General features: G+C 41.8%; 1 protein-coding gene across 7 annotated transcripts in view; it reads left to right on the plus strand.

The window, feature by feature from the left end:
• ZNF407 (zinc finger protein 407) overlaps window positions 1-19,612 on the plus strand; it is a 454,006-nt gene that overhangs the window by 25,080 nt on the left and 409,314 nt on the right. For 6 of the 7 annotated variants that reach the window (XM_007084736.3, XM_042962729.1, XM_042962731.1 and 3 more), the window contains exons 2-3: window positions 2,384-7,086; window positions 12,964-13,078. In XM_007084736.3, coding sequence (XP_007084798.2) covers window positions 2,427-7,086; window positions 12,964-13,078 — 4,775 coding nt within the window. In that variant the 5' untranslated portion in view covers window positions 2,384-2,426. Of the gene's footprint in view, window positions 1-2,163; window positions 2,279-2,383; window positions 7,087-12,963; window positions 13,079-19,612 lie in introns of those variants that run through there. The other variant, XM_042962728.1, reaches the window with a different exon arrangement.

The raw sequence follows: 19,612 nt of genomic DNA on the forward strand, positions 1-19,612 counted from the left end.
TTGGGAAATGCATATGTGCTGAGAAATCCTGTGGTAAAGAAACTTTGGTTCAAACTAGAGTTTCCTAAACGTATTTGACTAGGGATATGTTTTTCTTGCCTAAACATCTATTAACCTCTTAATTTATATGTTCTGGATCACATACTGGAGACATGGTAAATACTTTATAAGTGTAATAAAACTATATGTTACTGTGCTGTAATACAATAACAAATACAAGATGTTTTTGTATCGTAGATTATATGTGACAAATTGTGTATTTTTAAGCAGCTTTGTTGAGATATTCACACACCATACATGTTATGCATTTACACTGTAATTTAATGGATTTAAGTATATTCACAGACATGTGCGACCATCACCACAGTACGTTTTAGAACGTGTTCATCTCCTCAAAAAGAAACCCCGGGTCCTTCAGCAGTCACCCGCTGTGTCCCTCCCCCAGGCCTAAGGAACCACTCATGTGCTTTCTGTACCTGACATGTGCCTATTCTGGACATTTCCTTTCAAAGGAATCCTATGGTATGTGGTCTTTTGTAACTGGCTTCTTACAGTTAGCGTTTCCAAGGTTCATGCGAACTGTGGGCATGTCAGTTCTTCATTCCTTCTGGTGGCTGAATATTCCATCGTGTGGATGTGGATGTACCTCGTCTTGTTTTTCCCGTTAATCTGTTGATAAACACTTGGGTTGTTTCTACCTCCTGGCTATTACGAATAATACTGCCATAGACCTTTGTATGCATGTTTTTGCGATGACCTATGGCTTATTTCTCTTGGGCATGCACCTGGGAGCAGGATTGATGAGCTGTATCGGAACTCCGTAACTCGTGTTTTGTCTTGTGAGGGTCTGCCAGACTGTTTCCAGAGTGACATCCCATTTTACACCCCGCTAACATTGCGGGGGTGTCCTCTCTTTGCGTCCTCACCAACACTTGTTATTACCTGATGCTGGGCTTCTAGCTATCCTGATGAGTGTCCAATGGGACTGATTATGATTTTGATTTGCATTTCTCTCATGGCTGTTGATGGAGAATCTGTTTTCCTGTGCTTCTTGGCCATTTGTGTATCTTCTATGGAGAAATGTATATTCTCCTTTGCTCATTAGAGTTTTTTTTCTGTTATTGAGTTGTTTAAGAGTTTTCTCTGTATTCTGGATTAAGTCCTGTGTCAGACCGTTGATTTGGAGTATGTTTTATCTATTTTATGGGTTGTCTTTTCCCTTTCTTGAGGGTGGCTTTTAAAGCATATGGTCATTTGAAGTTTTTAATTTTGATAAAGCCCAATTTAGCTACTTTTTCTTCTGTTGTTCATGCTTTTGATATGTGTGTGTGTGTGTGTGTGTGTGTGTGTGTGTGTGTATTTATTTATTCATTCCCCACTTTTAGCAGAGTCAAAGCAACAGCCTTCATTTGGTTTGTCATTGTTATGAAAAAAGTAGTTAAAATAGTTAAAAATAGTTATCATTAGCTTTGAGGCCATAATATGTGATGGTTTTTTAGTCACATCAAATCAAATAGCATTTGGCTGAAAATTCCAATCCTGGTGTAAAGTAAATGGAAAATGATATGTTTTAATTGAATTAAATAGCATAATGAAAAATAAAATCAATATTATTGATTTTAAAGCATTTTATTCAGTGAAATTCTTTTCTCCCCCCAAAGTTTGCTTCATTAATCCTGCTCCCCTGCCGACATTCCGTTTGCCATTAACCTTCAGACAGTACAGCAGGCCTGTTAGGTGAGGAAACTGGTGACGGACAGTGGGGACAGGAGTGGCTTTTCATTGGCAGCGGGTTTGAGCAGGAACAGTGACGGCGAGAAGAATGTGCACGTTGTTAATTAGCATATGTTTAGAGTCAAGGTTAGGCTCTTTGCTGTAGGGGGGAAGGAGGAAGCAGTTGTTCTTAAATTCTGTTCCTTTTACCCTGGGGCTTGGGCTTCTGTTGGGAGGCTACCGAGGGGAAGGCCCGACTTCCTGGCTTGCCTCTCAGCAGTTTGGTCTAATGTGTTTCACGGATGGGGGTGGGGGGGGCGGGTTCACAGGAGAGAAATTTGACAAGAGGGCTTCCCTGTTTACAAACAAGTAAGCCGAAACATACCGGTCAAGAGAATTGAAGCACGGGAGTGTGTTTGCAGGCTGGGTGAGAACACTTTCAGTCGGAGATGCCGCGGCATCGCTTCCTGCGTCAACCGTGTCCCTGAGTCTGACTTCACACTCTTCGTAAGGATCACACGTGGGATCAAGTTCGTCTCAACGGAAAGGAAATCTTGATGCTGTGGTACCTTTTCCGTTCAGTGTGTCCCTTCATGTTGCTGGTGGCCTGACTAACGTGTGCGTGTTCTTTCCGCTCCGAGGTGTAATGCCGCGTTTGCTCTCTTCGCAGGTTACGAGTGCCCAGGGAGCCGCCCTGACGCAGGACCTTCTTAATGATGGATACCGAGAAGAAGCCAGAGAACGATGAGGATGAAAATGCAAGCAAAGAAGCAGGAGACTCGAGAGATGTCTCATCTCATGATGTAGATTGTGGGCCCGTATTTGATGCGGTAGCAAATTCCTCTGAAAACTGCACAAGCAAGAGAGGTTTTTCGGAATCCTCAAACCTCGGCAGCGTCACCGTGGGGCAAGATGGAAATAAACATGCTTCCAAACGAATGAAGTTATCGGCCGAGGCAGAGCACCTAAAGCGTGAAGAGCGGGGCGCCCGCGGGCCGGAAGCTCCTGAGAGCACGGTCCCCGAAGGGCACGTCCCGTTGGGTGAGGCAGTGAAGGAGACCCTCCTGAATGAACGCCCCGGTGGAGGCACGAGTCTCCCCAGTGCCTTCTCCCCGCCTCCCAGCTGCAGCACCACTGATGCTGTTTCTCCGAAAACAGGCACTGAAGAAAAGTCTGCTCGGGAAATGGTTTCCCTTGACCCGGGAAGAGAATCTCCTTTGCCCCTGAAGGAGATGAGTGTCAGTTGTACTGTTGGAAACGTAGATACGGTCTTCAAGTGCGACGTATGTGGTCATCTGTTTTCCTCCTGCGCTGACTTGGAAAAGCATGCCGAGTGTCACCTGCAGCCACCTGGGGAACACGCCTGCTGCCACTGCAGCCACAAAGCAGAGAGCAGCGCGGCGTTGCACGCGCACGTCCGGCAGACCCACAGGCCGCAGCGGGTCTTTTCTTGCGATCTCTGCGGCTTTCAGTGCGTGGAAGAAAACCTGTTGAATGCACATTATCTTGGCAAAACACACCTCCGGCGTCAGAATCTTGCTGCTCGTGGAGGATTTGTACAGATCTTAACAAAGCAGCCCTTTCCCAAGAAACCTTGTTCCATGGGAACAAAAAGTGTTCGCCTGAAAGCGAGAGCTTCTAAGCCAGTAGCAAAGGCTAGTGATTCACAAGGATTACGAGACGTTGGAAGCAAATTTAAAGATTTCAGAGGGGGCCTTTCTCAGCAAAGCGGAAGTAGCAGTGAGCTGCTTGTCGAAATGACGCCGTCCAGGGATCCTTCGTCAGAAACAGTAGAGATTGTTGAAGAAAATGTAACTTCTCTTGGCATAGCTCGAAATCCTGAAAACCAAAGTAAAACTAAAAAGTTAGCTCTGGTCAGCTCAGAGGGTCTCTTAGATAAGGTGGAATCTTCCAGAAGCAGCCTACAGGCAGCGCACGGTATCAGCGCAGGCTCGAGACCAAGACCTGAGCGAAACGTCCTCACGTTGGGCGGTAGCTTCCGTCGACGAAGCGGCACTTTTACTTTAAAGGGCCAGGCCAAGAAAAGGTTTAATCTTCTAGGAATCAGTAAACGAGCAACTACTGATGCGCAGAGGGTGTTTATGAAACACTTGAGAACCCAGGTGAGAACAGGTGACGCAGAGTCCGCGTCCAGACACGCAGAAGCGAGTGGCGGTGTCCACGGTCTGTGTGTGACTTCCCCAGAAACACGGGACCCGAAGCAGGACAGAAGCAGCTCCCATCTCGCGTGCTCCCTGGACTCTCCCGCCCAGCAGACGTGTCCTTGTACGGACTGTGCTCAAGTAGCTACAGAAAGGACGGAGCTGGAGACCCGTGGGGAGGGGTGCCCCACCGGAGACGTGAAGCTTCGCCGCCAGGAGCGTGACTTTTCCAGCCCGTCGAGGAGGGACTCGGACAAGCATTTGTACGACAACCAGCACCAGCACACCGCCAGTGTCCTCAGTTGTCGGCACTGTTCGTTTAGTTCCGAGAACGAACCAGGTCTTACAGACCACATGAAGGAAAAGCACAATATGTGTTTTGTGTGTACTCCTTGTAGTCTGTTCTTCTTGTCTGAGAAGGACCTGGAGGAGCACAGAACAACTGAGAAGCACGTTCGTTTATTGGTTCAGCCAGAGGCTCCTCAACCGCGTAACAGTGATTTGGTGTTACAGTCTTTACCCTTAAGTACTTTAGAATCAGAAAATACAAGAGATGCTCTGAGTGAGTCCGGTAAAGCAGCTCAGGAAGAGCCCGTTAAGTCCAGGGTGAGCCATGGGCATGAAGTCAGGCATTCCAGTAAGCCTCAGTTTCAGTGTAAGAAGTGTTTTTATAAAACAAGGTCTTCCACTGTCCTCACGAGACACATAAAGCTCCGGCATGGTCAGGACTACCACTTTCTGTGTAAAGCATGTAATCTTTATTCGTTGAGCAAAGAAGGCATGGAGAAGCACATTAAGAGAAGCAAGCATCTTGAAAACGCCAAGAAGAATAACATCGGCTTGAGTTTTGAAGAATGTATTGAAAGGGTATGTATAGGTGCAAACGATAAAAAGGAGGAGTTTCATGTTTCTGGAAATGGCAGGATAGAAGGCCACGTGGAAGGTGCACAGTTACAGGAGCATGTCTGCCTCGAAAAGAGCGTGCTGACTACCAAGGAACTGTCACAGTCCGGCGGAATGACCAAAGAAGGGGAGGTCACTTTGACCGCCACCCCAAAGAGAGGGAGACCGAAAGGTAACATCTCACGGACATGTTCTCATTGTGGTCTCTTGGCCTCTAGTATCACAAACTTGACTGTTCACATTCGACGAAAGCACAGTCACCAGTACAGTTACTTGTGCAAAGTGTGTAAGTATTACACCGTAACCAAGGGAGACATGGAGCGTCACTGTGCCACTAAGAAGCATAAAGGACGAGTAGAAGTAGAAGCCAGCGGCAAACAAAGTTCAGACATCATTGTCGGCCCTGAGGGGGGTAACCTTGAAGCCTGTAGAAAGAGTGCCACGTCAGCGGTTTCAGGGGAGCACGCTAACAAGTCCGCTGAGTCAGATGCCTCTGTTTCAGAAAAGCCAGGAGCAGAGCGTGGAAATCCAACTGAAGTCGAAGTGGCAGGTGTGTGTCATTCTGCAGATGGGGAAGCTGACAGCCGTCTTCCTGATAAAAAGGAACAGATGTGTCTGGAACCGGAGGGCCCTGTCCAGCAGGGGGACGCTACGGGTGTAAGCGATAATAAGTGTGTACACTGTGAGTTTAGTGCCCACTCTTCTGCTTCTCTAGAGCTGCACGTAAAACGGAAGCATACAAAGGAATTTGCTTTTTATTGCATGGCGTGCGATTACTACGCCGTGACCCGTCGAGAGATGACGAGGCACGCAGCCACAGAGAAACACAAGGTGAAAAGGCAGTCTTACCTGAACTCTTCGGACATGGAAGCAGGTTCTGCAGACGTGCCCAGGAGTATCATCATATCCAACGAGCAGCATCAGCAAAATTCTGAGGAATATCAAGTGATTTCAGACCAACCGTCTGAAGAAATTCTGAAATCTAGAAGTATCGCTGATTGTTCTGTTTTGGATGAGAATACTCATCTAGGTGTGGCTAAAGTACTCCGTGCTCCCGACTCAGTAGAAATTGAGACTGGAGACGAATCTAATCTCAGTGAAGAGCATTCCTTCTGTGAAACTTTCCAACAGCCCCTTGCCAAGGAAAAAGCTCTGAAACCCGAGGACGTGTCCCTTACTGTTTCCTCTGATTGTGCCTCCCCGAGCAGATTTCAGAGTGAAAATGCAGGAAGCTCAGCTTTGGATTATGAGCCAGTAGAGAGAAGCCACAGCGTGCTGAATGACATTGGTGGTCCAGGCATGCGTGGCGAGAGTGATGTGGGACGTGTGGGCGAGAATGCAGGTGAAACCCTGAGCAAACGTGGATGTCCTGGAGGTTTAGGGGGAGGGCATCTGGCCGAAAGCACCGTCCCTGTTGTGATGACAAGGACGGGACAGGAGTCAGACCTGGAGAGCCGTGGTCAGAACGACGTTGGAAGTGTGCAGAGTTCAGAGGACTTGAAAGATGGTACCCAAGAAGACCCCGTTCTAGAGAACAAGGAGATTCTGATGAATTCGCAGCATGAAACTAAAATTATCTTGGAAGAGGATGGTCTGGCTTCTGATAGCACAGTTGAAAGTAACGATGTGTATGAAACTATAATCAGCATTGATGACAAAGGACAGGCCGTGTACAGTTTTGGCCGGTTTGATTCCTCCATAATAAGAATAAAGAGCCCTGAAGATGGTGAGTTGTTGGACCAGTCTGAAGAGGGTCTCATAACCACAGGCGTGAGGATCGGTGAGTTGCCCTTAAAGGACTGTGCCCAAGGTGTGAAAAAGAAGAAATGCGAAGGTAGTTCCTTTGGTGAATCCACACGAATTCGTTGCGATGATTGTGGCTTCTTAGCAGATGGTTTGAGCGGACTGAATGTGCACATAGCCATGAAGCACCCTACGAAAGAGAAGCACTTTCATTGTTTACTGTGTGGAAAGTCCTTCTATACCGAGAGCAACCTCCACCAGCACTTGGCTAGTGCTGGTCATCTGAGGAACGAGCAGGCCAGTGTGGAGGAGCTTCCGGAGGGAGGGGCCACCTTCAAATGTGTCAAGTGCACGGAGCCCTTTGACTCAGAGCAGAATTTATTTCTCCATATTAAAGGGCAGCACGAAGAGCTGCTTCGGGAGGTGAATAAGTACATAGTGGAAGACACTGAGCAGATCAACCGCGAGAGAGAAGAAAACCAGGGGAACGTCTGCAAGTATTGCGGGAAGATGTGTCGAAGTAGCAATTCGATGGCATTCCTGGCGCACATTCGCACTCACACAGGTACGTACGTGCGAGCAAACCTGTGTTTACCTAGAGAGTGCGAACGCATGATCCAGTTGGCACATCTGGTCCCATCCGAACGTGGAGTCCTTGGGGCGTTTGCCTGTCGACCTTCCACCTGGCTCCCGTCACCCCGCTGCGCGGCTCTCTGGGCACCTGCCATACGTCATCGTTGACGCCTACCATTTCCAAAGTTAATTAAGCCTTAGTGATTCCAAGGCAGGCGATTTGACAGCTTTCTTTTCATTCCATCAAGAAGCCTTGCCCCTCTGATGCCTTTGTTAAATTCCCTTCTCTGAACAGCTTTTCAGTTGTTTCTGAGTCCTTGTTTGGTTTTTCCAAGGTACTTACCAAGTGGCACTGTGTGTTTCAGAGGACACATTAAATGGCTTTTGAGGAATGAAATAATACAAATTTTCTTGGAATTTTAGGGATTTAAAGTTACTCATTGCCAGATGGTTTATTTCAAAAAGTGTAACTCCCAGGCAACAAGATTCTCCTTCCAAGGGTCACAGTTAGTGAACACTTTCCAAAGTTGCTATGTCGTGGGGATTTGGTTTTCACGCAGGCAGCACCTGATTCAGTCCCTGCTCTGTCAAATGTAGTGTTCCATTTTAATGTTTAATTTTGGGTGGAAATTTTTTTTTAAACTTTGTGTGTGTGTGTGTGTGTGTGTGTGTGTGTGGAAAAATGCATAAGCCACTGTTCTAAATTTATGTAAAAATTCACTGCACTGTTTCTATAAACCTGCCATACATTCTTTATTTTAAATAGACAGCTTTTCTAAATCATTGTGCTCTGCTTAGACAAGTTCTGTCTTCATGGTTGAATTTATGAGTGGATTTGAATAATAAATTCACATTTCAATGAACATATTTTCATTAAAACTGTAAGGTTTATTTTACTGTACTTTTAAATAATGGCTTATTATTAAAGCTATACTTTAAATTCTTGCAGTTTTTGAAACTTAGTGCATGGTTACAAGGAGGAAGACAAAAGAGTGTGAAACGTTGCTAGTTTAGGGAGATTAAAGACAGATAAAAGTTTTTCATTGAAGAAAGTACCGGGGCAACCTGCGTCAGATTAATCTAGGTAAATACAAACATTGTGCGCCTGGTGCTGACTCTTCCTAGAGGGGAGCTGTTGTCGGGGAGTAAATTCAAATACTATTTGTTGGCATTATTAATACCTCTGTCAGCACTGTGCTTGCAGCTGGCTTTGTGAAATGATAGGGCTTTTAGAAACCAGGCTTGTTCACGTGTGTAGAAGGTGTGTACTTCCTCAACATGCCCTCTTAAGGCAGATAAAACGGAATAAAACTCAGAAAAAGATGCTAATGGACCTCTTTTTAGAATTCTTTATGCAACTGTCTGGTCAAGACATGTTGCTTATAATTGATGTGTCCATTACTTGAATTCTCTTGTAATTATAGTCAATAAGTCTTGTAAATGTGTTAAAGCTCACTAAAAGCATACAAATTCAAGAACAGAGTAAGGCTAATAATTTAAAATAATCAATGTAGGCATTTCAGCACTTAATTTCCCTTGTGTGTTGATAGCTGATCATTCTTAATCCATTAAGATTTATTTAGTCGTTTACAATGCAAAATAGGTTTGCACTGGTCACTTGTGCCATTTGAAAACGTCCACTAGGTTAAGTGCGGAATGTAGTCCATTAGTCTTCCTTGACTATATGTATTAATTGCATTTAAAATCAAGTTAATGTGGATGTGAAAGTGAGGTAACCATCAATATGTGACAAAGTAACCCTACTTATATAAGTTACATCATTGATTCTAACATTTAGTAAAAGTTAGCGTACTTTTTAACATCTTGTGTTGGGCTCATCAGCAAGTACATTTTTATCGTGTTCCCAGGCACCACGGAGGAGCCCTCTTCCTGCGGACACAATGCCAGTCCCACGCTTACAGCTCTGCAAGCCACTTTTCGGGGGATGTTGCTCTCCCAGCTTTAATCCAAGGTCTTTTTCTTGGGGCATCTGAAAATGAATTGCTTTTCTGATACTTTGCTTATGTCCGCGAAGTAGTAATGCAGGGGCTGTTATTAATGGTTAACTGGAAAAAGACTTACTCTTCCAATCCCTGTTTTCATATTTTGTGATTTACTCTCTACTTCATGTAGCCTTTCCTTCCCATCCTTAGCACGATGAAAGCAGCACTCTAAGAAATAAATGAGTTTTGGTTATCCAGAATTGTAGGAAGAAAGCACCCCAGAGTTTTCCTGTGCCTTTGCTCGTGTGAAGTCATCGGCGTGACCAGGAAGGGCAGTGTTGCCTTTCCCAGTACATCAGGAGCCCAGAAACAGTGGTGCATTTTCTCTGCTGCATTATTCCGTTGGCTAGAGCTTTACTTTCTCATAACGTGGCAGGTGTCATTCAGTTAGAAGACTGTCCGAAGCCCTTCATTTGGTGCTCTGAGTGCACTGGTCACTTGTGCTGTTGGGAAATGTTCACGTGCAGGGAGACAAGGGTTGTGTGGGCTCGCTGAAAAATTCTCAGGCTAGGGCTGGTCACTGGTGTTGCACTTAGTACCTGTCTGGCGGTTTAGAAGCTGAATCAGCTCGAGAAGAGGTGGTGAGGTGAGGTGGTCTGTTGACTCTGAGCATAGCCCGAGCAGGGGCTCTGCACTGGTCAGTGCCGGTCTCTGCGCTGGTCAGTGCGGGCCCCTTCCGGACCTGGCCCCCCCGTGTTATTGACCGAATGAGGGAATGAAGGGCGGAAGGGAGTGTTCAGTGTGTAGGGAGGGTTGTAGAATGGAGGCCGTCGTGGCGAAGCATTGGATGATGGGTTCTATACATCGTACTTCATTCTTTAGTTTTAGTATCAAGTTTTAGTATCGCTTTTTACATGCTGTCGTCACATCCGCGTATGCCCGGCAGTTAGCAGTGACTGATGCCGAGGAGTGCCCGTGTAGGTCTGGGTGGAGAGTTTTAGTTTTAAAAGCCTTTGGGATTCTTTTGGTAAAATTGTAAGGGGCCAGAAAGCTAGAGTCCCTTTTGTTTTTCCCATTCAAAACCTCAGAGGGGCGCCTGGGTGGCTCAGGCGGTTGAGCATCCGACTTCTGCTCAGGTCGTGATCTCCCGGTTCGTGGGTTCGAGCCCCGCGTCGGGCTCTGTGCTGACGGCTCAGAGCCTGGAGCCTGTTTCAGATTCTGGGTCTCCCTCTCTCTCTGCCCCTCCCTGCTCACATTATGTCTGTCTGTCTGTCTCTCTCTCTCAAGAATAAATACACATCCACTCTTATGTGGATCCTGAGAAACTTACTAGAAGACCATGGGGGAGGGGAAGGAAAACAAAAAAGAAAGGTTAGAGAGGGAGGGAGCCAAAACATAAGAGAGTCTTAAAAACTGAGAACAAACTGAGGGTTGATGGGGGGTGGGGGGGAGGGAGGGGGGGTGCGTGATGGGTATGGAGGAGGCCACCTGTTGGGATGAGCACTGGGTGTTGTATGGAAACCAATTTGACAATAAATTTCATATTTTAAAAAAAATACACATTAAAAAAAATTAAACAGGCAAACCCTCAGAGGCCAAATTAAAAGGAAAAAAACCCAGTGGGGATAATGCTGTTCCCAGGGATGGAACTATTTAAAGTAATATTGACAGTTTATAATAATCACAATACACTTGTGAAGAAGACAAAGGGAGAAATACATAATTTTACGAATTTTGCCTTATTAACAGTATGCCTGGCTTCATCTTGGGATGTGCATACCAAGCCTAAAACTGGAAACGTTATTGGAAAAAAGAGGACTTTTTTTTCCTTATGCAGAAAAGTATGATCTCCAGTTCCCTGGAATTTTTATGGCATAGAAAGGAGATGTTAACACAGCCTGCTGTGAATAGAAGATGTGAAAGATAGTCAGGACCTCAGTGATTTCTGCATGAAAGCAGTCAGCAGAGTAGCTCATTTATGTGCTGTCAGCACCCTAGCAGTGAGCGCCGAGACCTGGGGGAACTAGAGGTTTTCACTGAGGAGCCTCGTAAGGAGACTTGGAGGGTCTGTGCCCAGCCCCTGTGGCGGGCACGCTGACTCAGGAGGGACTCATCACAGGGTCAGTGCAGGGGGCACGCCAGGAAACTTGAATCCACAGGATACCGTAAATTAGCCTTTCACCCAAATTGTAATGCAGATATTGAGAGAGCTTTATTTTCTTCGGTTGGAGTCCTGATGTTATTGTTAATTAATAATTTCCCGAGTACCTTATTACCTTGAATGCATTTCAGTTTAAAGTACAGGTAAATTGGTTCTTCTCACTCCCGTCTTTTATGTGTCCCTTTATAGAATTCTGCTTCAGATGAAATGTTTCCAGGTAGTGTTAGGCTTGGTTTTATCAGAATCATTTAAATAAACTGTAGTTTCTAATGTGATTGATAGGGTGTGATCACTGTGAGCTGTGGTCTCAACCTGCTGTTGACATTTAAACAGATAAAGCTGACTAGATATAACCATTCAGGTGCTAAATATATTTTACATCTACTTCTAACAGCACGAGTGGAAGTATTAAGAGATCTGGCTTCATTGTCATTGAGCTGTGAAGTATTCAACCTTGTCTGCCCGCGCTTAGTACTGTTGACTTTTTTATTTCTGTTGGAAGATTAAAATTAAATGCTTCACTTTTTTTGTCAGCTTTTGGGAGTTAAATTGAAATTTAAGACTCTAAAATTTTTTACTGAGCGCTTCAATTTCAACAAAGTATTCTTGGAGGATTATATTTTTCAAGGGCACTGCACAAAGGTTCATTGATCAGATGTGATTTATTGCAATTTTTTTATTTGAGCTCTTTTTGTATATTTATTGAAGTTCCCATACTTCATATTCTGTCTAACTATATTGGAAGAGATACTTTGCCAAGTAGGTACTAAACATGCTACGAAAGATCTGGAAGCATATTGCTCTGATTCTAGGCTGTGATTTTTATGATTTTGATTTATTTGTTTGAGGACTTAGCGGTTAGAAAATTGAAAAAAATGGTATCTACCTGTTACACTGAAAGGAGTGTTGCTCTCACGTGGGTACTGATTATCTGTTAGTTAACTACGTTCCAGTTACAGTCTGTCTGATACCAACACCGGGTTTGTTGACTCTGAAATTAGTTTGCTTTCTCATTTTTGAGTATAGGTTAACCTTATTTCTTTATGCAATTAAAGAAAATTGTTGGTACTATGCTTTTTAATGATGAAATATTTGTTCTTGAGATCAATAATAAATAAAATGTCAGTACTTCCTGGTTTGCAGAATCATTACAGATTTTTGACTATAAAATGATCATAAAAGCAGATAACTTATCCATTGCGTATTCTTACATTGTGTGCTACCAAAATAGTAATATAGTGAATCACTTGGGATAAATGTCAGAAAAAAATCTGAAATGCCATTCTTAATGTGAATAAATTGAAAGCTGCAGAAGTAGGAGGGAGATGGCCACTGAGAAATGCATTTGATGATAAATATACTTAAAAAAAATATCAGCTACTGTGTATGCTTTTGTGTTTCATAATGATCCATTTTAAATGTTGAGCGACTCCAAAAGATATTTTTGCGAATTGGTAGAAAAATATTTGAAATTACTTAGCCCATCTGATACACTTAGCACTGCTCAGCGGCATCACGTTGGACTTTAAATCTTAAGAGTGTTATTATTGAAAGTTAGGAACACTCACTGAAACATTAAAGTCTTCTTGGTGGAGTAATTATGGAATGCGGGTCTATTCCAGTTAGAAAGGAGAGCAAGTACTCCATTTTGGGGCCAGAAATTTCTAATCGGATGAAAAGTGTGATTTAAGATCTAGGCCTCTCGTTAAACTATCAGTACTGTGTTATTCAAATTCAAATCATATTTTATGTTAAATTTACTTAGGATCAAAACCATTCAAGTGCAAGATATGCCACTTCGCAACGGCTCAGCTTGGCGATGCCAGAAACCATGTCAAAAGGCACCTTGGGATGAGGGAATACAAGTGTCATGTCTGTGGGTGAGTAACCTGAAACCATCTCTGCCCTGGTGAGCCAGGAAGCATGTGCGGGATAGCCATTGTTTCAGAATTCAGAACTGATATGAGTAAGAGTGGCTAAAATTATGCATGCGTACCCTCCTTTCCATTGTTATGGTAAATTCCTTAAATACAGTTATGACATTCTTCTCCCACTTCTAATCCTCTACTGCAGATGAGCAATTTTATGGGCTACAAGGTCAATTTGAACCTGTAATCTGTAAATTGACTAAATTATAGGATGTTCATTCACATTGCCAGAGAGAACTGTAAATTCCATTTAAAGACATAAAAAAAATACATAATACAGCTTTAGGAACGTATATGTATTTTTTTTTTTTCTCTTTTGCCATACTGCTTTAATTTTTAATCACCTTAATGGCTAGATATGCTGGACATATCCCATAAAGAGAAAGGCAGAAAAAGATTTAATTTCAGACAACTGGTCACTGATTGTTGCAGAGATGAAGCTTAAATAAACAGTGTATAATGTATGTTTTTGTGTAACTTTATTCCAAAACTTGTTTGCCCTTTTTAGTTAATGACTCTTCCTCTAAAGAACCGTTGCCGGTGTTAAGCTGTCCCTCAGATGTGTTGCGTTTAATAGGAAGCACTGAGATGCCTTAATGCGCAACTGATTAATTTAGCAGAAATGTTTAAAAGGTTTTAAAATGCCATGACATCTATGGTATATCATAGGACATTCAGAGCTGGATTTTAATACCCTCTCTCTGATTAAAAATATATTTTAATGCTATTATGCTAGAGAAATTAACTAATATGTGTATCCTGTGAAAACACTTTCTGTGAAACCTGAGAAACCTGCCGTTCTTATGGCCGATTCCCTAAATACTACAGGCTCAATTAAATTATGCACTGTGCATATGTTATATTAGGTTTCCCTTTTTAGTGGAAGATTTAGTGGGCAAATATCTTTTAAGTCAAAAACAGCCTCTGTCTTTTGTTGGGCAGTCATGTCATGCCAGGATGCCGTTGCATTTTTTGACCCTTAAGATAGTTTTACAAATAACTTTGCAAGCAGTTTTATTAACCACGGTCTGTGATTTATTCATTGGCAGAATTGATGGCTCAGTAACTTGCAGCTAAAGTAAATGAAGATGAACCTTTGCCCTCAAGCCCCCTGAAGATCAGTGGGGAATGAGTTTTGTTGCCACTGGCTTTAGCTGCAAGGGTTGAGTGCCAAATGGTTCATTTTAATTGCTCTAGGTCTTGGAATTTTAAAAGATACCTCATTTATTGTTTTTACCGTATGAGTTGTAGGAAAGAGGAAGGCCCTGACTCCAATGAGAATTTGCTATTAGATGGCACTAAGCAGTTTCTTCCTCAGATCTTCAAAATAATTGGGCAGTTTTCGCGTGCTCTGTTATTAGAAATCTAATTCCTCCTTTTTTTTTTTTTTTTTTTTTTTTTTTTTTAATTTTTATCAGGGCTACTAAGTCTTGGGAAAGGGAAGAAGAAACTTTTTCGGAGACTAGTTTCTGACCTAAGTAGCATCAAAAGCAGTACAGGATTGGTTGGCTTTGATTGCCCTTTTTAAACCCACTTGGCTCATTGCTTGTTACCGCACACCACTGACATGTGACACTCGTGGTCTATTTGCTCGATGCCCAGGATGAAGAGTTATAAATACATAGAGATATATTGAGTTGTGTGCTGATGCCACAGAGGTCTGAATGCATGCACGGGAGCTGCAATCTAGATTCCAAAACTGTGTCTTTGAGAATGATGGTAGTCATTGAATTTTATTTCGCTTTGAAATAATAGTTGTCTTAATTTTTTGTAAGTGAAATTTGATTTAAAAGTTATAGAACAATAACTTTTCTAGGGTACATATTGTCACGGTGACGCTGAAAGTTCTGAAGAATTGTAGTAAACCCAAGAAGTGTTTTGTGGAGTTGAAACGAGCAGTTTCGATGAGTTAGGTCTAACGAGTTAGAACCCTCTCAGGGGAAAGAAAAAGTATTGTAGGGCGTTCTGTATTTCCTGTATTTCAAACGGATAGGGCAGTAGGTAGGTTAAAAACTACAGTGAGAATCATGATAAAAAGCGAGAATTGGCCGTCAGGTTAGTGGCAGTAGCATCGGTACATTAACACTGGTGACAATGTCAATTCATTATCATTGATGGCTAAATAATCCTGGAAATGCTCAGTGGACCTATTAGTTCCTGAACATAAGCAGCCCATGCTGCATTTCTTCATTAGCTTTAATTGCTATAAATTTTACCTTTTAAAAAAATCATGCTTTAAAAGGTGAAGTGATCTTTCAGGAACATTAACTCTATAATTTTGTCACAAACAGAAGGCCCTGCACTGTGTTTTCTTTTCTGCAGTACTTAGGATCTTCATCTCTGGCTTTTAGAATTTTATGAATAACCTTTTCGTTACCTGAATTGCAAGAAAATAAACTGCTTTTCGAATAGTTCTGACTGACTAATATATAAAAACAATGGAGCAGACATTTTAAAAATGAAATTAATACTCACCATGTTGTATTCTTTTGTCCTAGTAACTCTTGCTTTTCTTGAAAAAAAAAAAAAAAAACCCTCACATTTTATAGCGAAATTGATGGAAATAGTAAACTGCGCGTTTTGTTGCATTGAGCACGTGAGATTCTTTGTAATTGGTTTTTCATGTCTGCCTTTCTAGAAGATTGTAGACGTTCATCAGATAGGTTTCTCGTGTACTTTTACTAAGGCTTGGCTGAAGAGTTGTGCGTTAGCTACCCCCTTAACAAAGACTGCCTTTTAAAACTTTTATTCCAGTTGTTTGCACCTACGGTGATTTTCTTTGACTCCTTAAGCTCGGTTTTAAGATAATTGTCTCCATTTCATCAGCAAATCTTAGCTAAGGTGTATTATGGATGTAAGTCAGTTTGACAAAAGTAGCTGAATGTGTTAGACGTCTAATTCCTATCAGGTAGCTAGGGTTCAGAGTTCAGGATTTAAGTTTTGTTTACCTATGGTTTATATATGTGCCTCCGACATGGTAAAAATTTCGAAAATGTATTGCTTTGCGCTTCTTGTTTTAAGAACCTGTTGTTGATCACTTTATTTAGAAGCCTTTTGTTTTACTTTCACTTTTAAGAGGAGGCGTTTTTGAACAATACAGTTTCTTAACGTTTTTCTGACATGTGAATGTGATCTCAAGTGGGGTTTTATAGAGTATAGGTTGTATTTTTATTCAGCACTTACTGGGTAGTTCACATGAGCATGTGCTGTGGAGCTGACAAGGGTTAGTGGGGAGAGAAGAAATAATAGAGCATCTCTCTGCAGAAGTTAATCATGTTTGTTGGGAACATGTGTTTAGAAATAAGTGAAACACATATTTCCCTAAATCAGTGATTCCTACCTTCGACTACTAAAAACACAACTTGAAATCTCGGTGGCTTATAGACCCCATGTTTCGTTAAATCTGTTTAAATTTACGTCTCTCTGTCTCTGTGTGTATCCACAGATGTAATAGGGTATGTGATCCTGTCCATAATAAATGGTATTTATGCGGTGGTGTTGTTTGTTAACATTCACTTCATTTGTTGATCTCATAGTGTCATGATATTGTTCATCTCATGTTTATTATCCCCATTGTACAGATGGTAAACTTGAGATTAAAAGTATTTTTAGCGATGGAGTCAAATTATGTACTGGTAAGAGTAGACCACGGTTTCCTTACTTTTAACTGTCCCTTTATTTTTTTAATTTTTATTTAAAAATTTTTTCTGCTTTGTGCATTATCTGTTGGTTTGTTATTGACTTTAATTTGTACTTATTTTTTTCTCTCTAGGTTGTTTTCCCCAGAATGTAATAACTGTAATTTACCTACCTCCTTCCATCCCCTAACCAATTTTGTTTTCTGCTTTTGCTCAGGTTTATGTTCTTTTGAAAACTTGCTTGCATGGTAGTTTCCTTCAGCATTCTGGAATTCAGTCTGTTTTTGTGTCTCTTTCTCTGTTTCACTTTCTCACATTAAAGCATTGTTTTCAGTAACTTTATCATTCTTCCCCTTTATTGTGTATGTGTTGGTAGTCTATTGCACTTGAGTGGTTACAAATTGAACATCGTATAATAGAATTAAGTGCCAGGACAGGTGAGAATATTCTCACCTTTTCATTAGGATGAGAGGGGTGAAGATTGATCAGCTTTGGTTACTGTGTTTGTTTTTTATGATTAGTTACTTAGGAAAAAAAAAAAAAAAAAAGGAGTAGCAGACCAGTAAGCGGCCTGTGATTTCCACCAACCTCCTAAGTGCTCGCTGACTGCTGCATGCCGTGATTCGCAGAGACCCCAGTACGCATAGTCTGGGGATTAGGTTATTTTCTGAAGGACTTCCCTGTGTCTGGTCTTGAATCTTGTGTGTTGAGTTAAGTAGTAGAGTAGAATTTACCTGATCAGGAGAGAATAAGGGCATTTTCTTAAGTCTGTTACATCCGGGTTCATAAAAGATTCTAGACATTTTCTATTGTGTATTGATGTGCTTATGAGCTGTTTATTCTTATTTGGTTTAAGAAACCTTAAATAGAAAGTTACTAATGCAGTAAAACTCTTTGTGTGTGTGTGTGTGTGTGTGTGTGGCATTACCTAGTTTTTGTGCATTAGAAGGGATCTCTATGTAGATGATTATAATGTCACTTTCTGACCTTTGCAGCTTGAATAATTGTAAATCATTGCTTCATAATGTGTCAGAGAATGTCTGTACTAGGCAATTAAATGGCAGAATATAATAGACCAAATTATTGCCTGTCATGTTTTCAACAACACAGTTAGTATTTGAGTTACACTTAATCATTACGTGCATTAGCAACTTCATTGGAATCCAGCTTCAGGCTGAGCATGAAATACATTACATTATTTAAACCTCTAATGGTACAAGTCATTTATTTGTGTTGAAGTCTACAACATGCAGAGTTTCATAAAGCAAGGAACACTTGAGAGCTTAATTTATCCAAATCAAAGTCTAAATGCAGATAAACACAAGTGGCAAAAATTAGTAATTTTTATAGGCTGGAAATATTTAAAAATACATGGTTGTGGGTAATTGTAGGCAGCAGGAATAAATTAAAATCACTATTTTTAGTCTGTTCTGAGAACTAAAGCTGTGTATACCTAAATCATTAAAAGCACCATGGAATTGCATTTTTAGCTGAACAATTAATTACACCCATCATATCTACAGATGTATCCAGCCAGATAACATAAGCATTTGGTTTGACTGGTTGTTTTGGTTAAAAAGATATAGATAGAAAGAGTTTGTTTTATGGTCTGGCATGAATTATGCTTGTAACAATGTAAAATGCAGGTTCTCTCAGTTTTGTAAAAAATTTAAATTAAGATTCAAATACTCTTATTTTAGAGGGTATATTACATACTTTGTGTATATAATATATTGATGCTTTTTGTTTGATGATATATTTTTGCCTTTCGTTTGAAATTTAAAAATGCCACGTAGTGATTACTGTCTCTCTTCCTGTCAGCGAGGAATATAAAATTAACATTGTTAGTTTATTCCTCTGGTGCTGGAGTCCTTGAAGTCCCGTTTAGTGAATGATCATTGTCTTAGATTTTTTATGTCCAAATCACTTTGTAATTTGAATGTCTAAAAGACATCTTAGTTATAATATTAAAATAAAAAAACACTCTTTCTCAGATACGGATTCTAGGGTATTTTACAGGGAACTCTTGTAAATCCAGGACAGATTTGGGAGTGAGATTGGGACAGTGGAGGAGATGGTGAGAGGCTTTGTCACCCCCACGCCTTACTCTCCATTGTGTAGTGGTGTTTTCTTGAATTTTCGTCATGGAAGAGGGGTCATCGGTTTATTTCGAGGCAGTGTGTATCGTCAACGTGTAATGAGATAGAAACACAATATACGTTGTCATTTCTTGGTGTTGTAGTTGACAGCATTGGCCCAAGATCTTTTTCAGTGACAAATTCCTATCTCAGTGACTTTTTTATTTTTTGCTTTATTTTTATTTTAAGATGGTTCCGTGGTGATTTTAAGATCCAGTTGTGGAATCTCAGGATTCTTTAGTTCTCCTGATCCATATAGTGGAATAGGGGGGGATAGCCAGTCTTCTGGTTTCCTTTGCCTGTCCTGTGATTTCTTTGCGGGGAGGGACGTTAACCTGTTTTCTCCTTCCTTCTTCCTGCTCATGTGGTTCTGAAAGGCGTTCACTTTCTGAAAGGTTTTGCTCTTTGATTTGTCTAAGTCTGAGTAAGAGGAGGTGTTGGAAGTGTACATAGGAGGGAAGCATAACCAGGTCTTGATTCAGGTCCTGTAGGGCACACTCTTGAGAGTGTCCTCTCTGTGCGGACCCAGTGACCAGCTGGTGCAGGGGCCTTGCCAGGGCTTTGCCATCATGTGCTCCAAGCAGGAGAGACAGACGTGAAGAGGGACGCACGAGGGGTAAGAAAGAGCAAGGGACAGAGGTCTGCAGGGAGTGCTTGGCTCTGCTTAGAAACACCAGGAAAGGCTTCCTTGAGAGGTTATGTTTGAGTTG

The sequence above is a fragment of the Panthera tigris genome, chromosome D3 (assembly GCF_018350195.1).
Source record: "Panthera tigris isolate Pti1 chromosome D3, P.tigris_Pti1_mat1.1, whole genome shotgun sequence".
In the NCBI taxonomy this organism is placed as follows: Eukaryota; Metazoa; Chordata; class Mammalia; order Carnivora; family Felidae; genus Panthera; species Panthera tigris.